At 38.5% G+C, this 24291-nt stretch overlaps 1 protein-coding gene across 1 annotated transcript in view; it reads left to right on the top strand.

The window, feature by feature from the left end:
* Window positions 1-2383: 2383 nt before the first annotated feature.
* ALDH1A1 (aldehyde dehydrogenase 1 family, member A1) overlaps window positions 2384-24291 on the top strand; it is a 48201-nt gene continuing 26293 nt past the window's right edge. Inside the window, exons 1-2 of the mRNA XM_005868316.2 lie at window positions 2384-2764; window positions 16055-16159. Coding sequence (XP_005868378.1) covers window positions 2699-2764; window positions 16055-16159 — 171 coding nt within the window. The 5' untranslated portion in view covers window positions 2384-2698. The remainder of the gene's footprint in view (window positions 2765-16054; window positions 16160-24291) is intronic.

Consider the following 24291-nt stretch of genomic DNA (forward strand, 5'->3'; position numbering starts at 1 on the left):
ACCATCCAATTATGTTTGTTAACAAATCTGAGTGGTTTTTATTGCAGTTACTCATATGGGTGGGAGCAGGTTAGGCTCCATTATCCTTTCAGCGACTCGGATATGACTAGAGTTCTGGAGAGATTCATTGTAAAATGAGACAGTAGTTTCAGCAATGCTTGAAGCCATGGTCTATACACATCTTTGTATAATGACAGTTTTCACAAAGAGCTGGAAGAAATCATATTCAAGAAAAGAATAAACTATGCTTTTACTTCCTAAGAAGGAAAGGAAGAGAAAACATCCTTTGTCTGTTACCCCCAAGTAGAGTTCCAGCTCATCCTCCCCTGCATGATATTTTGTAATCAAAATACACAACCCTAGGTCTAGTCTTGAGGTGTGCCTCGTTGGCCCCTGTGCTCTCACCAAAGCCATTTTCCTTCTGTAACAGAGGGAAGCGGTCTGACAAAGACTTGTATCTATGCAACCATTCCCAGGAATATAATATTCTTTCAAGACGAGTTCTAGGGGCAGGACAAAGCTTACCTCAAAATTAGAGATCTCAGGCCCTGTGGTTTCTGGGCAGGAAAGATCTGCCCTTCAAGTAAGATTAAGGTTAAAGAGTTCCTGATACTCTAATCACAATGCATTCCCCACAAAAAGATACTTGGTAAATATTTGTTGAAATTAAATGGGCAGGTGTTGTAACCTGTTCCCAAAGCTGCACCTTTTACCTGCCTTCAGTAGTGTCTGGTATAAAAGGACCTGTTCTTATGTAATTCTTCAATAAAATATGATCAAGGATGAGCATATGAGTAGTGAGATGACATGCCAAGTGTGTTATAAAGCTTTGAGCTTTCACTGCCTGGACATCAAATAAACCAGTGTTTGAATCCACAAACAACTGTTAGACTGAGAGCAGAAGAAAGCAGCAAAACACAGCTGTCTGGGCATGGCCGGAGCACCAATCCGCAAGTTATGTAACAGCTGTTGTGTAATTGTGCATTTAACTCAAAACACATTTTTAAAAGAGAAAACAATTCAATTTTCCAAAAAGGAAGGAAGAAAGAAATTGAGAGCAAGAGATGGAGAAAGAGAGAGAAAAAATGTTGAAATGACACAGAAGGTTCTATCTGGTCTTCAAGCATGAGGCACAGGAGACAAGGACGCTGGGGACAGTTGCCTTAGGATCTAGGGGGCTGGACCATGCAGCAGGTCCGGCCTGCCTCCCTTTTTTGTAAATAAAATCGTATTGAAAAACATCTACAGCCATTAATGTATCTATTGCCTATAGTCTCTTTCATGCAGACTCTAAGTAAGTTACAACAGAAACTATCTCGCCTAGAAAGCTAAATATATTATCTGTCTCTTCCCAGAAAAAGTTTGCTGGCTCCCGTCTTAAATGAATAAAGGGCCAAGTTTAAGTGCCTGTGAGGGTGACTTTTCCCTTTGAGAACCAAAACAGCCAATTCTCTGGGAAATGAAATTCTTGTCTTGTACTTACTACGTCTGTGATCATAAGCAAACAAGTTACCCTCTGTCTGTAAAATGGAAAACCAAGTAAGGATGGAAAGAGCAAGCAAGGCTGCAGCACCTGGTTGGGAGTAACTAGTCAATGAGCTTATGTTTCCCTACCAAAATCCCATATTTGGGGGAGCTGGCAATTTTCACTGGAGAAAACAAAACAAAACAAAAAAACACCCCTGAATTCTTAGTAATCAGAATTGAGAGCATCCAAAGTTTTCTGTCTCTTCCTACTGTAAACAATTAAGTATTGTACTTAAAACGGGGGTAGTACAGTTAAAAAATGTGTCCCTTTTTTTAATGTTTCCAGTTTGAACTATTTTAAGAACTTGAGTTACCTGAAAGTCCTGTTTATGTTTACTCCTTGTACAATTGCCTGGATCAATGATTGATAAATACAGTCAACTTCCAGAATCAGAGGTTACTTTCATTTTAAGTGAGTTTTTATAGACCATATGGCTGCTGTGGTGACCTTGTATGACAGCACACTCTGAGTTCCCTAAAAATCCTGCGGATTTTTCTGTTCCCATATGTAAAATGAAGATAATTTAGAGCTTCTGAAATGACAGTAGGTCTACTTCCCCAGCAGTCAAAATACACTTGATTGGTATAATTTTTTTTAAGCTGACTTGGGATAGGGTCTACATAGAGGGCCTTTCTTCCCCAAACAGCACCCTTTCTCCCTGACAACATTAACCTGAAGACACCTGGCCAGGGTCCTCTCCTCACCAGCTTGTGCTGAGAGCAAGTGCCGGTTTAGACTCTCAATCCTCAAATCCTCTGATTCCAAGTCTGTCAGAGAACGGAAAGTTTCACAGGAGCATAAAAAGCATGAGAAGCCAAAAAAATAATAACTGGCCTTAGTGGCCAGAACAGCTGCGCTGAGAACCCTTCCCACAGGTTTGGGCTTTGTAAATTAATTCATCTGCAAATAGTGCCCGTCTCCAGATGCGGCTGCAGGGCTGGAGCGCTGGTTTCTTAAGGATTTAACTTTAAAAAGTCAAGGGCTTCCTGCACTAGGTGTTACAAATAAGTAGTGTCATTTTCTTTTTGCTCCGGGTTTGTTCATCCAATCATATCCCAGTATGCAAATAAACCTTAGTCTGTGCAGATAAAAAGGAACAAATAAAGCCAAGTGCTCTATCAGAACTAAATCGCTGAGCCTGTCACCTGTATTTCAGGAGCTGAACCAGAAATGTCGTCCTCAGGCATGCCAGACTTACCTGTCCCACTCACCAATTTGAAGTTTCAATATACGAAGGTCAGTACAATTTATGTTTGCTGCTTTGCCTCGGGTTTCTAGAAACCACATTTGTTTAAAGCATAAAAGGTCAATTTAAGTAACTTGTGTAAAGAGGCCCTTGGCAAATACAAAAATGAGAGGCTTGCAAAATGCAGTTCTGAGTTCAGTGTCTTGATCAAATATTGAATTCCAAATCACATCGGGCCACTTTTCATATATGTATTTCTTAAAAGTATTTTTAAGGAAAGGCATTCTCTTCTGCATGAAAGGTTCTTGTGTTGGGATACAGTGGACTTTACTAAGCAGTTCTATTAACTTCAGACTAGCCCAGCATGTATAAGAGAGCATACAGTTGCTAGAGAAACTGAAAGGAGACAAACAGTGGGCAATGATTTATAAAAACAAAACAAAAAGGAGAAACGGCCTGCTGAAGTAACATGATCTGTCTATATGGTTAATGAGTGTCAAAATCGAAGGACCTTAAATCTGAGTACAGAATAAATTTAATAAAAGCTCCTCTTTCAAAAACTTCAAATGGTCTTGCATTATTCAGCATATTTGGGGAAAGAAGGCATTCTTATTTATTTCTTCAGCAAAGTTTGTTGCCATCGGGGCAGATGTGTACTTGTTAGCTGATAGATACAGAGAGAAACAAGGGCAGGAGTCTGATCCAAACTTAAAAATCCACAGCGAGGGAGAATAAGGAAATGGATGTTGTTTGAGTCAGTCAAGAAACTTAGCCTGTTTCACAGTTAGATGCCAGCTCTCCTGTCAGAGCCTAGAACTCCCAAACAAATAAAAGAAATAGGAAAACAATACCAGTCTAAGCAAAATTATTTAAAGTTAGCTTTATGTTGTGATGGAGAAAGTAAGGGAAGAAAGGAAGTATTTCAACTCAAGCAGAGCCATTTTTGCTTTCTGAATCAGTCAATGAAAAAAAAAAAAAAACACCCAAGAGCATTATAATTTAATGATAAAGTAAAAACCTCGCTATTATTTACATGTTTTATTTCCTTACTTGTAACCATGGATGATTTTGTGAATCCTAAGGTCATTTTCATTTGTACATGTACAAAAAATGAGGAAGTGGCTCAGCTGACTGGCTCTTTTCCTCAGGAACATGTCTGCAGAGATCAGATTGTGCCTTTAACACGATTGACCAGCAGCTATAAAGTGTATTAATGCATTATTTCCACAAGGTTTTATTAAAAGGAGAAACATTTTTTTTCATTTAATTTTATTCCAAATGGGAGCATGAAAATGTGGTGAGTCTATACTCTCTGACAATTTACACTTGGCAAAAGTATGCCCAAAAGATGACAAGACTTGAGACTTGAGCCTTTCCACATTTCTTACTCCAACTTGGTTCATTCACAAGAAATTTCAATCCAAGGCACATTGAAAAAAAGTGGGTTTCATAAAGATCAGAATCACTGGCAATGTTTTAATGACCCCAATGCTAATGTTACAAAGAGTCTATTTTTATTATGCTGATTAGGGAGGTATTTGGTAGTCTGAATGTCTCATTTTTAAAAATTGAGCTTTGCAGAAGTTTGTAGCTTCCTTGTACATCTCAAGGAAGCTTTAATCTAAAATACTCTTTCTACTAAATGAAGCTTTGGTTAGTAGTTATTAATTAAGCATGTAAGAAACAGTATTAGAAGAACGAGATGGTCATTAAAATCTAACATACAAACACAGATCTAGTAATTCTTTAACACAGAGCAGTTTTTAAGATGGAAATCTGTTCTCTTCAAAGTCATTGCACAAGAACACCCCTTTAGGGAACATGACTGACCTAAGTGTTCAAAAGAAGGCAAGATTCAACGAGCAGGATTTGCTCTTGCATCTAAAAACTTTTCTGGGTAAAAATACCCAATGCAAGTCAGTGAATTTTGATTGCTCACACATCTTCTCAATAAATCTGTTCTGCTCAGATAGCATTTTATTGTCTGATTTATTGGTTACAGCATTTTCACACTTGGGAGGACACCAGTTATGTATGTAATTAAATCTAAATGGGTGAGCTTTTTCAAATGCCTTTGCATTTTCTTTTTACTGTGCCCCACCGAAGAATTGTATTGGATTTGCACTTGCAAGAGGAGTTGAAAAAATGAAGGTTATTAACTAAGTTTCCTGGTTACAAACCAAGTAAACAAGGATTTTATAGTGTCTGAGAAAGTACCTTCTGTGGCCAGCCCCTAACCTCTGAATTATTTTTCTCTTCCTATGTTAATGTCCTTCTTTATTATCACTAGAAGTATATTGGTCTCTGGGGCAAGGTGGAGGGAATAGGCAAGCAGGGTTGGATAACAAAAATTATTACAAATATGGTAGAGGTAGAATGACATACTCTCAAGCTTGAGGCTGCTTTTCCCTAAACAAAAGAAGTCATTGTTGCATATCTTTTTTATGACTTATTCTCTAGTACAGTCTGATTAGCTTTTTGATGGGGTGGATAAAACAGAGATCAGAGTTAAGAATAACTTTCTGAAATGATACGAAGGTTTTTTAGAATTTAAAACCTCAATAACATCATTATAAATCCACATAAACTCGGATCCCATCTCTATCCTCATTTATCCCCGTTCCAACTCTAAATGAATCATACGTCTGCCAACTCACCCATTTTATTGAGCCTTTAAATGAAGACCTTCTTTGAAAGTTATGTGATCACTGGGCAAACTATATTACCTCTCTCTGCCTCGGTTTCTTTGTGTGTAAAATGGGAATAATAAAGGTACCACTTTCCTAAGGTGGATGAAAGCAAATGAGTTTAATGCACAGAAACCACTTGAAATAGTACCTGGCACATGGAAAGTGACTGATTAATATTAGCTACCCTCATTCTATTTATTTTTCTGACTTTTTTTCAGTTCTCTAGAATTTCTTTTTACTCAGCCTTTCCTAGAGCTGTTTCTCATTTTCTTCTAGTCTTTTTGTCACCCTTTCTTGCACAGTCATGCCCCACCTCCCTTAATTCTCACATTCCAAGGCAGTCATTATTTTTTGTTTGCTTTTTATTTGGAAGCAGTTGAAGAAATAGCTGTATGGCTGCAAGGATCACATTGGAGCAAAGTTCCAAGGATTTATCCAGGATTTCAGGAATCAAAACTAAACGTTGAACGCTAATAGCCTAAGCCCTCACACCAAGTGACTTCTCTAAGATCAGCGTCACTGCTTTGGGGCATGGAGCTGTTGGAATCCTGTCCTGTTCACTTGTTCATCCCCAACTACTGAAGGGGACATGACCATGAGTCTCTCCAGTTGCTGCTCAGCTGTTCCCAGGAGAAAGTAATAAATGTTTTATTTCCCAAAATATGCTAAATAATTGTTCTCAGTCCACCAGGGGGAAGAAATAAATGTTTTCTTTCCCAAAATGTGCTAAATAATGTAAGTCCATTTGAAGTTTTTGAAACTGGAGCTTTCATCCAAAAGATATGTTTTTAACAGAGAAAAGTTATGAATCATTGAATATTATGAAGCGAGGCTCCATTATCTCCTTATAAATTCTTACAACAAAGAAATTCGGGCACATACATGTTTAAATACCCCTTCCTCTTCACTCATTTCTCCCATTTTCCCTTTCCTTTATTTAACGTCATTGAATGACTGCTTTGTGTGAAATCTTATGGTACAAGAAGACTAATTCTTGCCTCATGGAGCTTATATTCTTGGAGGGTGTGTGGTGTGGTATGTGGAAGAAAATAAACGAGTGAATAATTAAATCACAAATTATAAATGTTAAAAAGAAGAAAATAAGAAGCTGAGAGAATGTGAGAGGAAGAGCTTTTCTATGAGGTTTTAGAGAAGGTCTGTTAAAGGCAAGAACAGCTAAGGTGAACCTGAGAGATGCAGAGGATAAGGTGGCTCTGGTGGGTGGGGGAAACAAAGATCTAGAGCTAACAGCACAGGCAAAGATCCCATGAAGAAGAGCTTGGTCTGTTCAAAGAACTATCAAAAAGCAAATGTGGTGGAGTAAAGTGAGGAAAGGAGAGAATGGATGAGAGGGGACAGAGGCTGTGGCCAGATTGCCTGGTGGATTTTATTTAAGGGAAACCACTGGGGAGTGCTTAAAACAGGACAGGGCTTATGTTCAAGACAAAGCTGATTGTGCGGTGGCCCTGTCCTCATTTGGGAGCTCCTTTTAACTCGCATCTGACTGAAGCAATATTTTTTGTTTGCTTTTTATTTGGAAGCAGTTGAACAAATAGCTATATGGCTGCAAGGTGTAGTGGCTTAACAAGACAAACTCAGCTTCGATTTCCAGCTCTTCCACTTATTTACGATATGACGTTGGCCAGGCTTCTAATCTCTCTGAGTTTCGGTTGGCCTGTCTGTAAATTGGGAATAATAATGACTGCCTTGGAAAGTGGCTGTGAGAATTAAGGAAGGTAATTTGTAGAAAGTGCCCAGCACTTATTAGCTACTTAGTCTAGGCTCTTTTTAACCCTCTTCTTTCCAAGACGATTTCTAGAATTCTAAAGTTATTCCATTCCCAATATAAGTGGAATGAATACTTGAATTTCTAGGCACAGTTCAAAACGGCTTTTATCTGTTGATGTCATTTGAGGTTCATAATTGAGCACTGGAACGGAGCTAGAGAAGATGTTACTAGTCTCCCATTTTAAAGCTTAGGTACCAGAGCTCAGAGAGCTTAAGTGATTTGCTAAAGGTCATACAGCTCTTAAGTGGCAAAGACAGAATAAGCTGAATTCTGAATCTTCTCATTTAAGATTCAATAGGTTCCCACATGATTTTGTTTTATTTCCCCTGAACACTAAAAACAGTATTGTATCTCACTGGATTGTCTCTAACAAGTGCCTTCTTTACTCTGATTGTGAGAACTGAAATTTGGATGATAAGGGAGAGGGATGACTTGAGTGGTACATCCCCAAACGGGTGGACCAATAGAGAGAAGTTACTCTAGAGTCGTACTTCTTGTATTTGAATGTGCCAGTGAATCACTTAGGGATCTTGTTGAAATGCAGATTGATTCTGTAGGCCTGAGCTGAGAAACATATGAGATTTTGCATTTCTAACAGACTTCCAGGCTTTGCTGTTGCTACTCAAGCAAGGTCTGTTGACCAGCAACAACAGTCTAAAAGTTTTGGGTGAACTTTATAACTTTATCTACAGTGACCACCATCTAGTTCCTTACAGACCTGACTCCCTGTTTCTGACAGAGAGTCACTCACACTCAGGTTAGAATTACTTTCCTTCCCTTTCAAAAAGTGTCTGAGTCCAACAAGAATCAGATTATGGCCCTAACCGGTTTGGCTCAGTGGATAGAGTGTCGGCCTGAGGACTGAAAAGTCCCAGGTTCGATTCAGGTCAAGGGATGTACCGTGGTTGTGGGCACATCCCCAGTGGGGAGTGTGGAGGAGGCAGCTGATCGATGTTTCTCTCTCATCGTTGTTTCTGACTCTCTGTCCCTCTCCCTTTCTCTCTGTAAAAAATCAATAAAATAAAAAAAAAAGAATCAGATTATGGCCACAGCCCAGTGATGGAACTTACCATTAATTTTGCTCCCGGGAGATAAACATTCATGAGTGCAATATGTTAGCTGATCTCTGAGGATGGCAAATTGTTTTGTGTTTGTTTTTTTTCTTTATTGATTATATTTTGTTGTCTGGCACCTACCTGGCTTCAAGAAATCTAATTAACAAAAATACTAAAGTAAGTCATACATACCTTAAGAGAGGGTATTATCCCCATTTCATAAGGACTCTCAGTACTACAGGTGTTCACAAGGTTCTTTTAAATTGGACTTTGCCTAATGAATTTGTTGTTACCTACTTGCTGGAATGAGAGGGCTGAGTGAGAATAAGTAGCAATGCATTTGAAGAGCAACCCAAAGTTAAGGAAATGCCCTGAAGTGGCATGGGTAATCTACAGGCTGATATAACACACACCAGCATGAAGAAATCTCGTGAGAATACAGGTATTGATAAAATGATGACACAGTTGTTTCTAAATAGCAATTGTCTGGCTTGGGTGATGGTGGTGTTGGTTTGGGTTTTCATGATGCTATTATAATTGCAGCCAGATACATTACACATGTACCAGATGTCAGTGGCAACAGACAGAGCTAAGTTCAAAAGAACATGAGTAATAATTGCTTTATAATTAAATATTTTATTAAAATCCACTACTAATAAGCAAATTAGAAAAGAGCATGTGTGTGTGCATGTGCATATTTAAAGCTCCCACAAATAGAGGCATTGATTACATAGACTGAATTTTGCTATTTTAATTCTTTATATTATATATATACCTGGTGCCTTTATTGTAATGTTGGACTTGCTAAAGGAAATTTGTTTGCTGGGAATCTGCACAGTTATCACAGATCTTGAAACTTTGCCTGAACCAAGTACTTCCCACCCTAGGTCCCATTATCTTACTATTTGCAATACTCTCCCAATACTTTCTTAAAAGTCGAAGAAATAGAAATAACAAACAACTGAATTAGGCTCTACATTTTGCATTTTCCTTAGCAGGAAGAAGGCTTATATGTAAGTATTGTATTATTGGGTCTTGATATTGCTAACTATTAAATATGTACAGAACTTGCTGGTGCTTCTCTATTTTACCTCTTTAATACAGAGAACATACGATGTACAGAAATTGTTGACAGGGATTTTTGTCATTTGTGGGACATGGTGAAGATGTGGTTCAAAACAGAAATGCTTTTCTATTCCTCTGCATTGAAAAGGCTGAAGATGTTTTTCAAACAAGAAAGTAAGAGTGTACACTTATGTCACTGAAGTCAGACTATAATATAAAACAGAAATCAAAGGAAATTTGTATTTCTCCTACTTCTGTTTTGGTCACTTTCTTGTTTTGTTTTCATTCCTTTTACTGCAGTTAAATATTTTCCTCCCATCTGTTATTTCCTCCTTAATTTCCTTTTAGATTTTTTTTTACTCTGAGTCTCAACATTTTGCTTTGCTGCCTCAGGGTTTGGATTGAAAGTAGTTGCCAGAGATCTAGCTTTGAAGCTTTGATTCTTTTAAATATTTAACATCCCCACCTGACTTTTGTTCAGTCTCTGATTATTCAACCTGCATCTCATTCTTTCTACCCCTCTTCCAAAGTTTTGTGTTTTGTTATTTTTGGGGGGAAGGGGAAGGGGTTTGGTGCCTAAACTGAGAAAAGGTTTACACATTTACAAAACCCATCACTTTCTGTACATTTACAACAACTCCACACGCTGTGACTGGGGCTCTCAGGTTTGGATATTTTCACAGGTGACATAAAAGGGGAATCGCATCACCTTTCTCACCCTTGTTATTTCTTAAAAGAAATACTTTGGGTATTTAATATGTGATCTGTGAAATCTCTCTGCCACCAAGAAAGCACTGACTTCCCTTATATATCTAGAGCCACTGGCTTGGTTCCAGCCCCTCACATTTGGAGATGATATGACTTGCAGGGCTAGGTTGGAAAAGTGAAGGGGTTAAGCAAAAAATAAAAAAATAAAGATCATAGACCCAGATAAAAGCCTGGTGATTATCAGAGGGAAAGGGGGTAGAGGGAGGTAGGAGAGGGTAAAAGGGAGATAAATGGTGACAGAAGGGGACTTGACTTGGGTGGTGAACATACAGTACAATATACAGATGATGTATTATAGAATTGAATGCCTAAAACCTATATGATTTTATTAATCAATGTCACCCCAATAAACTCAATGAAAAGAAACAGAGATACTATGAATATAGGACATCCTGAATATCTGTTGGAGGGAGTCAGGGGCTCTCTCACCCTAAAGCTAACATGTTCCAAAATCTTATCTCAACCTATAAGGCTAATGAGCTTTGTTTTGCCTATTGGTCAAATTTAGTTTGATCTAAGGCAGAAATACTTTGAAGAAAGGACTTATTAATTTAGAATTGTAGCTTTATATCAAACACATTAGGATAATAATTTTTTACTTGGAAAATATTTTTAAAGTATGATTTGGACACTAAAATACATTCAGAAAACAGCCACTTTTGAAAATCTAATGTCATATGATACATCCCCTAAAATATGACATATAAAAAATGTAAGAGTAAAATCAATTTTTAAGTTGCCTCAACATTGTCATTGATTCTTTCCCCATATAAGAAGCACTTGAAGTACAAATGCATAGACACAATTTCCAATCAATATTGTGAACTTTCAGTTGAGGTTTACTATAGATCTATATACATTATTCACATATATCCTGATTCCAAAATTCATAATTAGAACATGGTTAATATAATGGTTAAATAGGACCCAAGAATTTTTTTTTCTTTTACTTTTTACAGCCTGATTCCACCTCCTCTGAACTTACTAAAGGCAAATAACAAATAGAAAATGAACAAAGGGAGGGAAATGAGAGTGTAGTTCAACAGGCCTAAATAGGTGTCATAATCATTATAATAAATATTTATTAACCTACATTTTTCCATATACAGTATTTTTCTTTTATCCATGGTTTTGCTTTTTGCAATTTCAGTTACCCTCTGTCAACCACATCCAAAAATATTCAATGGAAAATTCCAGAAATAAACAATTTATAAGTTTTAAATTTCATGCCATTCTGAGTCCTTCTCTGTCCCACCCCAATCCCAAACCATCCCTTTGTCCAGCGTCTCCACACTGTATACACTCCCCACCCATTAGTAAATGCTCACCCACCTGTTAGTCACTTAGGGGCCCCACTGGGTTATCAGATCGACTGTTACAGTGTCACAGTGCTTGTATTCAAGTAACCCTTATTCTACTTAATAACACCACATTCACATATGTTTTATTACAGTATGTTCGTATAATTATTCTATTAGTTGTTGTTGCTGATCTCTTACTATGGTTAACATAAATAAAACTTTATCATGGGTATGTATGTATGTATAGAAAAGAACATAGTGTATATATAGGGTTTGGTACTCTCCACAGTTTTAAGCTTCCTCTTATCCCCGGCAGGTAAGTGGGACTACTGTAACTATTTTATAAAACCAGAGGAAGGAGGATTATTTAAAAAAAAAATTTGGTCTCACGGTTAGATGGAAGCAAATGTCAAATGTAAAGCCAATAAAATTACACCCCCCCCCTAAATCATTAAGGTAGACCCTACCAATTAATTCTCCACAGCTCAGAGGAAGGAAAAGAATGATGCAATTCTTGATCTTTATAGCGACCGGATCATGCCATTATTTGTGCTGAGTTCTGTTGTTGTGCCGAAAGGCCTCTGTTTGGGGGAGAATGTATATAACTCATAATTTTCAGACTATAGTGCTATGTCACGGTACTCTAAAGCCTCATGTCCCCAAGCCTGGAATGTTAAAATGATTTTAACTAATATCAGGACTCTGGTTGCTCTACTTTAAATCCACTTGGGGACATTAAAATCAGGTTTCCTAAAAACACTTATTTGATCCTGTCACTCCTTTATTATAGCCAGAATAGAGTCCAAATTCTCCCTTTGCAGATCAAAATCCTCCACAAACTGGCCTCGTTTTCATTGTCAGAACTTATCTCCGACTTGTTTCCACTGGAGCTCTCTGTCCCAGGCTAATCTCCTCACTGTCACAGATATCTCAGCACATCCCCTCCCTCTGCTCATTGTTTTTCTTTTTCCACCAATCCAATCCTACCCCTCAAGGATGCATTCTTCTAGCCCACGTCCCTCTCTTCCCAGAGTTCTGCTCTGCAATTTATTAACTAAAAAGCACTGCTTTGGTGATTTTATTGCACAACCTTCAATTCTTTACCAGCTGATCTTGATATAAATGCACTCTCTTCATAAATCATGAGCCCCCTGAGAGCAGGGGTCATGTCTCACTCATCTCTCATTTTCCCCTCGTACCTTCCAAATAATGAGACAGGTGTTTACTCGGTACTTGACAAACACTTTTCTGGAGAAAAAAAAAGTGACCATTTGGATTATGTGAATATAAACAGTACTTGACAAACACTTTTCTGGAGGAAAAAAAAAAAGTGACCATTTGGATTATGTGAATATAAACACAAATTCAAACAAAAGTTGAGCTCACAGTGTCCTCCTATATAAAAGGTTAAAACTGAATAATGCAGAGCAGTTGCTGGTAATTTGGGGTCATCTTTGGTCTCATTAGTTGCCTGAGGCTGCTAGATAAATTTGTGTTCTTATTTTAGGTTAATTCTCATTTATAAAACATTCACTGACTTTCATTTGAACTGGGTTTTTCAGACATAGCTTAGATACAACAGTAAAATAAGCTATAATACATCAAGAGATGTATTATTGAGAACTTGAAACTTCAAATTATCACAGACCAAGGGGGACTCAAGTAAAAGCTGCAGTTTCATCTGAAAACCAAAATCTGGAAATATCTTTTTTAAAAGAGAGAGTGCATTTTTTATATTTTTATTGATTTCAGAGAGGAAGGGAGAGGAAGAGAGAGATAGAAACATCAATGATGAGAGAGAATCATTGATCAGCTGTCTCCTGCATGCCCCCTACTGGGGATAGAGCCACAACCAAGGCATGTGCCTTGACCAGGAATCCAACCATGATTCTCAACCACTGTACCACACTGGCCAGGCTGGAGATATATATATTTTTTCAATATATATATTTTAATTGATTTCAGAGAGGGAGGGAGAGGGAGAGAGAGAAACATCAGTGATGAGAATCATTGATTGGCTGCCTCCTGCACGCCCCCTACTGGGGATTGAGGCCACAAGCCTGGCATGTGTCTTAACCGGAATCAAACTCAAGACCCTTCAGTCCACAGGCTGGTGCTCTATCTACTGAGCCAAACCGGCTAGGGCTGGAGATTATCTTTTTAAAGAAAGGTACAGAGAATTTATTCAGGTAACAATTTGCAAACTGGGAAACATAGCCCTTGGTATGAACCAAGAAAATGTTCCAAAATGGAGGGGATAGGACAGGGTTTATAAAGGCAAAAGTTGCAAGGAGCTGATGATCAAAGAGATGGGTTGCTGGGGGAAAAGATCATAAACTTCCATCATGTGCTTTTTGATTGGTGGGGGCAACTGGACTTTCAGTGACTCAGTGATCTAGCAAGTGAAGTTGTGAGGTGAGAACAATGGGTAATATATGATTAAGCATTTATCAAGTCCTAGTTTTGGCCCAGGCAAGAGCTTTCTTTGATCACACAATTACAGTACAGGGAGTATTATTTAACAACGAAGCAAGGACTACAATTTATCAAACAGTACAATCGGTAGAGGCATGGGGGGTTGGAGGGAGCCCTGGGGTTGGTGGTTGGGATCTGACTGCAGGCAGTTTCAGAGCCCAAAAAGGCCAAGTTATACTCTGCAAGTAGCTTAAGAGCTCAAGCTGCAAAAATAAAAATCTAAATTTGGTCACAAGAGATGATATTAAAGTTTTTATAAGTATTCACACCACAGGACCAACAAAATATAATTAATTCTATATCTCGTTTTTATTTGTTTTTTTCATGAAATTATACAGTGGAAGGATGGAATTCTGGGTATGTTTCTGACAGGGTGAGACTTGTGCTCTTAGTTTAAAAGCTATAAAGTCTAAAGAGGTCATATTATCTTTAGGGTAGAAGTAAGGGAAAATTAAAAATTTAGGAATGAATTTGATGCAAATTTTGCAGACTGTCTAAAAAATCTAGGCAAGTACCATGATGTCTTTAGTTTTTTTGTTTGGAATTAGGTGAGCTGATATGTAGATTCTAACTTTAACACAAAGCAGAACATAATAAGTAATTTAATAGGATACTAAAACACTATGTTAGAGGGGAAAAAGAGGTTAAATCCAAGTGGAACTAGTAAAATCTTCATGAGTTGATGACATTTTAAGGACAAGTTGAGGTATGAGTAGAAGAGAAGAGTAAAACTCCACCTGAGAAACAGCATGCATAAAAGGTGTGTGGAGCCTAAGGGCATGGTACTTGAGACAGCAAAATGAGGCTGAAACAAAGATAAACTGAGGAAGTAACAGGACAAAGGGTTGGAAAAGTGAGGTCATAAGCCACCTTATTATCATGCTAAGGAATTTGTGAACAAGAACCACCTAAATGTTCTGAGGAGGGGACAAAATCTGAACTAGGCTGATTTCAGAAGATGATGATAACTGGGTGAAAATTAAATTAAATTTCAGTTAGGCAGAAGTGGGGGGGGGGTAGGGAGAACAAGGTAAGTATCTTTATGATAGTATAGAACAAAGTCATCCAAAAGGATGATTACGAATTGTGTTTGTCATTAACAGGAGAGGGAAAATATGAGAGAGAGAGAGAGAGAGAGAGAGAGAGAGAGAGAATATATGAATGAATATGAATGTACTTGAGCACATTTTGGAGCTTAAATTTGAGTTAAGAGCAGCATAAAGCTAGAGATGACTGTGAGCTGAATTTGGGAAACTTTGATTAAGGTCTTTCCCAGCCATCCCTTGGGAAAAAAATACAAAGGTAAGGGCTAGAGATGCATAAAAGAAAATACTCTTTAAGAGTAATTACAGGATTCTATAAAATGTGTGTCTGATAGCTAGAATGCTGATTCATTCTAAAAGACGTTGGGCAAGTCAGTATTTTAATCTCAATTTATTTTGCTTCACGTTGAAATAAGATGCCAGTGTCTTTTATTCTTCATGAAGGACAATAGGAATTTCATGGTCCTCATCTGTGTTCCATATCCCTACCGGAGAAACAAGAATTTTCCCCATACATCTATCTTTCCTGTACCTCCAGATAGGTGTCTTTGCACAGCTAGTCTGTTCATCTGAACTGCTTTTCATCCCCATCCCCTTTATGTATTTGTGCTTACATCATTTTCTTGTCAATTCCAGGGCTAGCACTACAATTCTTTTGAACGCCTCCAAATACATAGATTGATGCTGTTTGTCATATGAATAATTATATTGAGGTCAACAAGCAAATAAGGCTTCTCCTTCCCCTTGTTTATTTTACATGGGTGCACAAATATCATAGTGCACCCATGTACAGAATATTATAGGCCTCAGTAATGTGTAGTTATTCGCTTGTAGGTTCTTTAATTCAGTTTTAAATTATTTATTCAAGAATACGGAAGTTAAGCCCAGCTGGTGTGGCTCAGTGGTTGAACATCGACCTATGGACCAGGAGGTCATGGTTGGATTCTGGTCAGGGCACATGCCTGGTTGTGGGCTCGATCCTCTCAGGGGGACCCATACAGGAGGCAGCTGATTAGTGATTCTCTGTCATCATTGATATTTCTCTCTCTCCCTCTCCCTTCTCTGAAATCAATAAAAAATATATTTAATTTTAAAAAATCAAACTAGCTGCATATTTAAATGCCTGTTTGTCTATTTTCTCTTCCTCTCTACAGATCTTCATAAACAATGAGTGGCATAATTCAGTGAGTGGCAAGAAATTTCCTGTCTTTAATCCTGCAACGGAGGAGAAACTCTGCGAGGTAGAAGAAGGAGATCAGGTGAGTTTCCTAAAACTAGTTTCATTTTATGCCAAATTTTTTGCATGTTTTCATGAGCCACAAGCACCATTTCAAGTTCAAGTAGACATGTCATGAAAATATGGTTTCTGGGGCCATCTCTGGGAAGGTACTCTTTTTAGTCACGTTTACAAATGATGATGTAATAGCAGAATATAAAGGTTGAATAAATTACTCAAGGGGACATTGTTCATAAATGATGAAATCAGCATTCACATGCTGTCCTTTGATCCCAGAACTTGTGACTGGCAAGGCTACTGCCTTACCTTGTAATTATTACAAATAATTACACAGGGTAAATTAAATAGCCTGGGGAGTGCAGAGAGTAAAAGCCTTCAGATTTTTTTTTTTTAGCTGAACATGTACCTTAAAAAGTGTATGTGTTCACAGTCTAATTTGAAATGATTTTCTGAGATTTATTTTGTATATTGTAAAAAAAAATCAAATAAAATAAAGAAGAAGAAGAAAAAAGAAAGAAAGAATTTTCTGGTCTTGCATTGTCCAGATGTGGTCAAGATTTAAATCTCTGTCATGTGAGCTATAAAACGGTAAAAAATGTTTTGTTGCTGCATGAAAAGACCACTGGGAGATGTAGTCAGCAAAACCCCAGGATAATAGCATTCATGACATGTTCCGTTCAATCACTGTAGCCGTCACATGTTCCTGTGGAGTCTTCATTCTGTCATTTCCTTCTTCCCAATCAATGAGATCACTAATTTCATGGTATTCAATCTTGCAGGCCTATTCCAAGATAGCGATAGACCTGAGGGGCTCCTCTGGGTTTAGGGAGGGCCCTGGATTCAGGTTGCAGTATTAGCAGTACAAGTTAAGACCCATGCCTTTAGGGGCAAGAGTGCAGAGTTTAGTCAGAGGGGTCAACAGCTTAAGGAATAGAAGCAGAATAGAATGGAGACACATGTCAACTGCTTTCAGAGTTCACTTTCTCTATTTGCTGGAGTTATCCATGCATAAATTCTTCAAGGGCTTTTCCCTGCCTCTGGAGGGTGGGGAGGGAAAACAAACGCTTGTTTCTGGCCTCCATCCCAGCCCCCCCACCGCACCCCCCTTAACCTAAGAGTTTCAACTTCATCATGTTCAGTACCATCCCCCGAACATTACATGCTGTTCGCTGCCTCTGTGCCACAGCACAGTGCAGTCCTCAGGACCTAGTTTAAAACATCTTCTGTAGTAAGAAGTTCCACTTTTACATTTACCTTGTTTGAACTTCTGTTCCTTTTTGGGTAAAATGGGGAGATTGCTGTCCTGAGAATTGGTATTTCTGACCATTTCTCAGGTGATGCCGATGTTGCTGGTTGGGGTCAGGGTGGGGGAATACACTTTAAGAACCTGATCTAAGGTATTAAACAACACCTTGTATCTCCCCTCAAGCGTTCACATTTAATAAGGTGCCTGGACATTGACTGGTAAGAAAATTGATGATTGGAAACTGCTGTGATAATCACTTTGCCCCTCTAAGAAATGTTACAAAACCAAACTCAGGCATAGACATTCTGATGACGCCTGGTGACATATTCTAGTAGACCCATAAGTCTGTGTCCTGTGAGCCATTCCCAGAAATCAGGAAAAAAAAATTATTCTTCACATTCAACAAAGAAGCATAGTTTTTATCAGAGACTTCCAGAGATGTGCACAGAATTCCATTACCTCAAATGTCTGCCTCGTGGCTTGAGCGGCTCTGTCAACACTTGGGAGGTGATAAAAGTAAGAAAGGTCTAGGTGAGGGCACAGTGGAGCCCTTGACAGCTGCCTACTCTTTCTCTCTAGAGCAGCAGTTCTCAACCTGTGGGTCGCGACCCCTTTGGCGGTCAAACCACCCTTTCACAGGGGTCGCCTAAGACCATCCTGCATATCAGATATTTACATTACGATTCATAACAGTAGCAACATTACAGTTATGAAGTAGCAACAAAAATAATTTTATGGTTGGGTCACAACATGAGGAACTGTATTTAAAGGGCTAGAAGGTTGAGAACCACTGCTCTAGAGGTACAAATGCCACTCAGGAGGGACACGGCAGAGCTGTTTGCAGGTTGCAAGTAACAAAAGAAAAAAAATCTTGATGCTTTAGCTCTAGGGCCCGGACATTTTGCTTTGCTACTTACTGGCTTTCAGGTTTAGTTTCACCAGTAAAACAAACCTGAGCCTGGAGCGCCAGTAGAAATCTCATCAGGCGATCTGAGGTCTTCTTGGCATTGTTGGTGGAATTTACTTTCTTCCTCAAGTGCAGTGAGGGTGAGCTGATGATCATACCTGAAGCTTCAGGAATATTTGTCATTTATTGGCTTCGCATTTATTGACAACTACTCCTACTCATAGGAGAGCAGAAAATCTGTGCAAGTGTAGATCAAGGGCACTCATTCGCCTCCAGCAAAGCTTCACATCAGGCCATGGTGCTGATCATGTTGGCTGGATACTTGACACGCAAGTTAAATTGTTTATGATATAAAATGCTCATGGTTGGGCACTGTTCGCTTAACATCCAGCACGCTTGTCATCGCATTCTCTTTTAGAATGAGCTACTAACATTTCTTTTTAAGTAATTATTCCTGTTTTCACAATTTTGGTGATAAAAAAAAATGTATAGTAACTCCTAACATTGCTTAGCCAAAGGTAGAAATCTGCTAAATTACGTAGTCAGAGTAAACCTAACATACTGGAACTGACTCTTCAGATAATGAGCCAAGAGGGTTTAAGGATTTAATTGATGAGTAGAATGGAATTAACAATGGGCTATATACTGCCTTTCAATGGCATTATAAAGAAAGGAGGAGGGGCAAGAACAAATGGAGGCTACAAAGCAAAGCACAGATGTGGGTGGGAACTGTTTTCTTTTCCCTTCGGTGGCTCTTTTAGGCTACACTGACTAATACTGAAAACCGCTTTTAATACTAAAGCGTGACATGACAAATAATTGCTGGGGATAAAAGTAAATGTCCATTAAAGTAAGTGCGATGACAGGTGTAAAAGTGAAACTGATTGGGTAGCTATTTTCTCCAAATCTGAATGAATTCAGTATAGAAATGCACAGCCTTCGAGTTTCATCCTTCTGTGGCTATGTTTACAAGGCATTTGCTATTTCATCATCATTTGCATTATGTTCACACATTGAGCTTTGGCCCCTTACCTCTAAAAAGGAACATTTTTAAACCCTGTGCAGTAAAAATGGTAGCAAATTTGACTTTCATGTACCAAATTGTGTTCTGCTTAATTAAAAAATTATGACCTTGAAAAATGTTAGCCCTAGAATAAAAATCCAAGAAATGCTAGTCCTGGCATTTAAAAAATGAATACTTTTATATCTAATAGTTTCATTTAATGTAAAAGTTTTGTTATATAATTAAATCAATTAAAATATGATTTATTATTTACATGTCAATATAAGCAAATTATTTATATAAGGAGCATCTTTATAAAAATCAATGTAACACAGTAAGTTTATAAAATAAATAACAAATTATTAAATATTTATTAACTGCTGATTTTAGGCATGGAACAGTAAGGAATGTGTTATAGCTTATACTAGAGACAGAAATATATATATTCACTGCAAAAAGAGATCATTATCAGCATAGTCTTGCACAGCTATAAAACTGGATTTAGGAGTCAGAGATAGGATCACATTTTGTAGAATGGATTTCATGCTGTGTTTCCTGTCTTGTAAAACAGGGTCTATGATCCTTAACTATAGCAGTATTAGCTTTAGTGCCTAGAGCTCAGTAGACTCTTAACCAGTTAACTGCCACGTGTCCCAAACGGAAACCATCCCCATTTCTTCCATATGCGCTGGGATATGTATGAATTTAGTTGCCATAATTTTCTTTACAAACCCAGAGATGTCACTAACAAGTCTGATTTTAAAAACTGGGCGACCAGAGTTGATAGCGGGGTTTGCGGCTATAGACTCGCGTGGTGTGTGGGGAAGGTCCACTTGCCTCTGTAGACGCTTATGGCGTACAACGGGTTAACTATCAAGCGGGATTAGTCTGGCCAGGGTTTAGGTAGGTTGTGACATTTCAGCTGGGTCTTAAAGAATATATGGGACTTTGAAGGTAAAAGGGGTATGCTGGGAATGTTCTAGGCAAGAATTGCAAAAGCAAAAGTGAAGAGTTGGGCCAGATAGAGTAGAAAAAAATGTAAATGGAGGTTTGAGTAGGTGAGGTGGGGCCCAAAATATTGGGCCTTGAACATCAGAAAGAGGAGTTTGGCCTTAGGATTATAGGCAAAAGAAGGGCCGTTGCAAATGTATGAAAAGGAAGGTGATAAGACAAAAATATTTGCAGATTAGCCTGGTAGAAACAGGCCAGGCTGTATGGGGAAAGAAGAGAATGAATGGATTTGTGAAGGCTAGCAACAATATGAGATAATGATGGCCTAAAATAATACAGAGCGGTGAAAACTGAAAGGAAGGATTATAATATATTACAACTGCTGAGAGTTCTTTTAAGGTTGTTTTGACTGCTACAACTACAATAGCAATTGCTACCATTTAATGAACTGTTAACATAATGTATGTTACATAGAAAATGTGATTCAAGTGTTACCTTACTTAATCTTCAAAACAACTCTGTGAGGTAACATCCCCATTTCAAAGATAAGAAGACTAAAGCTTAGCAGTCACATCACAATACATTTCACTTCAGCATATTTTTTACATTTTGCAATATATTGCAGTGCTTGTTTTGTTGTATATTTTGTTGTATATTTCTCCCAGTATGTTGGAATTTTCAAAACAGCAATCTCTTTACATCAGTATTTTATCATTAGCAGCCTGATTATGAGAATGCTACAGAATAGAGAATTTAGCAGATCTTTATATGGTTGGATGGATGGCGGGATGGATGGATGATGGATGGATGACTCAAAGCTTACATAGCTAATATGTGTTCACACGTATGGGTTATTTTGTTTCAAAGCTATATGTTAACTACCATTACTTTATTTCTGTTCCTACAAGATAAAATATAAGATGTGAGAAAAGTAGAGCATGATTCAAAGGACATGACCAAAAGAACATCCTTATTTATAGCAGCATTTTCCAGGGATGTATTTTCCTTATGGCAGAGTTACTTGTCTTAAAGCAAGATTTTTCCATATCCCTCTGAGAGGCCAGAATGTCTACAATAAACCATATTTGGCTAAGGCTGATGGCAGAACACTGAGCAGAAGGGTCTAAATGAAAGCTGTGTCACAGAGACCTGTTTAAACATATCACAGCATATATTTTATAAGCTGTGGTATCCACATATCATGCTGGCAATTTCAGGTTCTTGTGGTTTCCTTTTTCATTTTTTCAACAATGCCCTCCAAATATAACTTGGAAAAGGTTAGAGTCTATGGCATAAAACAATGTCCAGATATAAGCAATCATTGTGATGAACTGAATACCTAAAATAGGATGGTGTATATGTTTCTCAGGAAGGGAAAGTAGTAATGCATATATTTTATTATATATACTCATCATTCTCTCAGGTTAGACCCTGAGATATACAACTGTATGATGTAGTATAGTGAAAGAATGTGTGCTTGTACTCTGTAAATATCATCTTAACCAGACCAGATTATACTTCTAAAATTTCCCTCTCACCCCAAATCATCTTAGTGTGGTGATAAATACTGCAAAAATCGTTTGTTTTTATTTTAATTTGCAAGCTTATAAGTTTAGGCTTCTTAATTGAATATAGCCTAAGGCAGGAGATATTAATTTGAAGTCCATGCCTCTCAAGGGGGTAATGTCATCTTTGAATGAGGTTTAATTTAATTGTGGGAAACTTTAAAAAAATGTCGAAATAGGGCCCTGGCCAGGTTTCTCAGTTGGTTAGAGCGTCATCCCTATACACGAAGGTTGTGGGTTCGGTTCCAGTCAGCACACATACAACAATCAACCAATAAATGCATAAATAAGTGAAACAACAAATCGATTATTTCTCTCTCTCTAAAATTAATAAATAATTTTTAATGTAGAATAATTTTTCCCCTCAGATTCTCAAAAAAGTATGTCTCTTGAGGAAAGATGCAACCTGTGGGCCAGAAACATAGCTATGATTGTGGAGCTTATGTAGTTCCATGTAGTGGCCAGCCCTATATACAAAAAAAAAAAGAGAGAGAGAAAAAACAATCTATGTTTTTAAGGTGTTTACAACTGGTTTGATGGAGAAAAGAAAAAAAAAGAAACACATGAAGTGGTAATGGCAGAGGTGGAGACTTTTGTAGTTTGTATATTCTGGTAGAAGCTCAGAAGAGGTATGAACTGGAACCTGTAGGGAATGGAGTGGTCGTGGAAAAGTGTGTAACGAGGTGGACTAGGAAGGAACAGGAATATTAAACCCAGGTCAGAAAAAAAGAATGAGAGTGAAGGCAATGTGGGTGAAGGCGAGGCTAGATTGGATGTGGCATTACTTATTTGCTTGAAGTAATGCAATTGTTTTGTTTTCAAAAAGAAAGGAAGGAAGAAAGAGGGGGGGTGGAGAGAGAGGAAGAGAAAGAGAAAGAAAGGAAAGAAATTAACTATTTACATACTTAGGGATTCAAAAGGATCTTTTTGTACCCAGTTGGGAAATGAGAGTGGGAAATGAGCAATTGTCACATACGACCCTCTCTATGCCATCTTCACTACCTGTATGCCTGTATGCCTTTTCTCTGCTGCACAAAAGGAATGAGCAATATGTTTATAAAGTTTCCTCTTCAACTGCAAAATAATAAAGTTCTTATTCACCCTTCAATACAGGGTTGGGGAATGTCTGGCCCGGGGCTTATAAGGCCCTCAAAATCATTTGGTCTGGCCCTGCCAAGGCATTAGGGGTAAGTTAATTAAGTGTTGGACCAAATATAACAGGATAATTTTTAAGTTGATAATTTTGTATGGCCTGCAAATGATGTTATAAATATGCAAAGGGCCCTTGGCAAAAAAAAGGTTCCCCACCCCTGGTTTAATAGGTTCTTCATGAGAGAACGCACAGACTGTACAGTCCCAGAGATTAAAGAGGATAATCACCATTTTAGATCTTGAACTTTTCCTGGAGCTCTGGGTAACCAAGTCACCAAAGCACTGTAAGACCTTGTGAAGAGCAAAGGCTCTACAGTCAGACAGTCTCCATGTAAAACTCAGTTTGGCCACTTTTAGCTATTTACCTTGGGCAACTCTCTCTCTTTGCTTCAGTTTCTTCATCTGTAAAGTGGGGAACATATTTGTTTCATAAAATTATTGAGAATGAAATGAGTTAACATGTGTGAGGTAATTAGAACCTTCCTTGACATAGGGCAAGTACTCAAATGATAGCAACTCTTAAAATATTATAATATTTATGCCCTACAAAATCAAGCATGAACTATATGTGGGGAACTCATCATTCTAAAGATCAGGCAGCAGGTATAATTCCAATGTACAGAAGTTGATACAATGTGATAGACTTTGAGCTGATGAAGACACTCTGGGGCTGCTTGTGAGGCACCTTAGTCTGTTTTATAGGGTTACTAGAGGCCCAGTGCATGGATTTGTGCATCAATGGTGTCCTCGGCCTGGCACCTTCTTGCAGTCCGGGACCCCTCAGGGGATGTCGGACTGCCGGTTTCAGCCTAATCCCAGCAGGCCAGGCCAAGGGGCCACACTAGTGCATGGATCTGTGCACTGAGCTTCTAGTATGCATATAAGATCTTTGGTTAATCTCTTCCCACCCACCCCCCTCCCCACTTCCTTCTGAGATTCATCAGTCTGTTCCATGTTTCCATGCCTGTGCGTTGAGCGTCTTCCCCCTGGTGGAAGCATCATAGCTAACAGTCGAACAGTCGAACAGTCGCTTAGGCTTTTATATATAGAGACTAGAGGCCCAGTGCACAAAAATTTGTGCACTCGGGCCAGCCTGTGCCCTCTCGCAGTCTGGGACCCCTCAGGGGATGACCACTTGGTGGTTTAGGTCCGCTCCCCAGGGGATTGGGCCTAAGCTGGCAATCAGACATCCCTCTGGCAGCCCGGGAGCCCTTGGGGGATGTCTACTTGCCAGCAGGGAGCAGGCCTAAGCTGCAGTCGGACATCCTTAGCACTGCTGAGGAGGCAGGAGAGGCTCCCACCACCACCACTGTACTGGCAGCCATCAGCC

The sequence above is a fragment of the Myotis brandtii genome, unplaced genomic scaffold (assembly GCF_000412655.1).
Source record: "Myotis brandtii unplaced genomic scaffold, ASM41265v1 scaffold266, whole genome shotgun sequence".
NCBI classification, from domain to species: domain Eukaryota; kingdom Metazoa; phylum Chordata; class Mammalia; order Chiroptera; family Vespertilionidae; genus Myotis; species Myotis brandtii.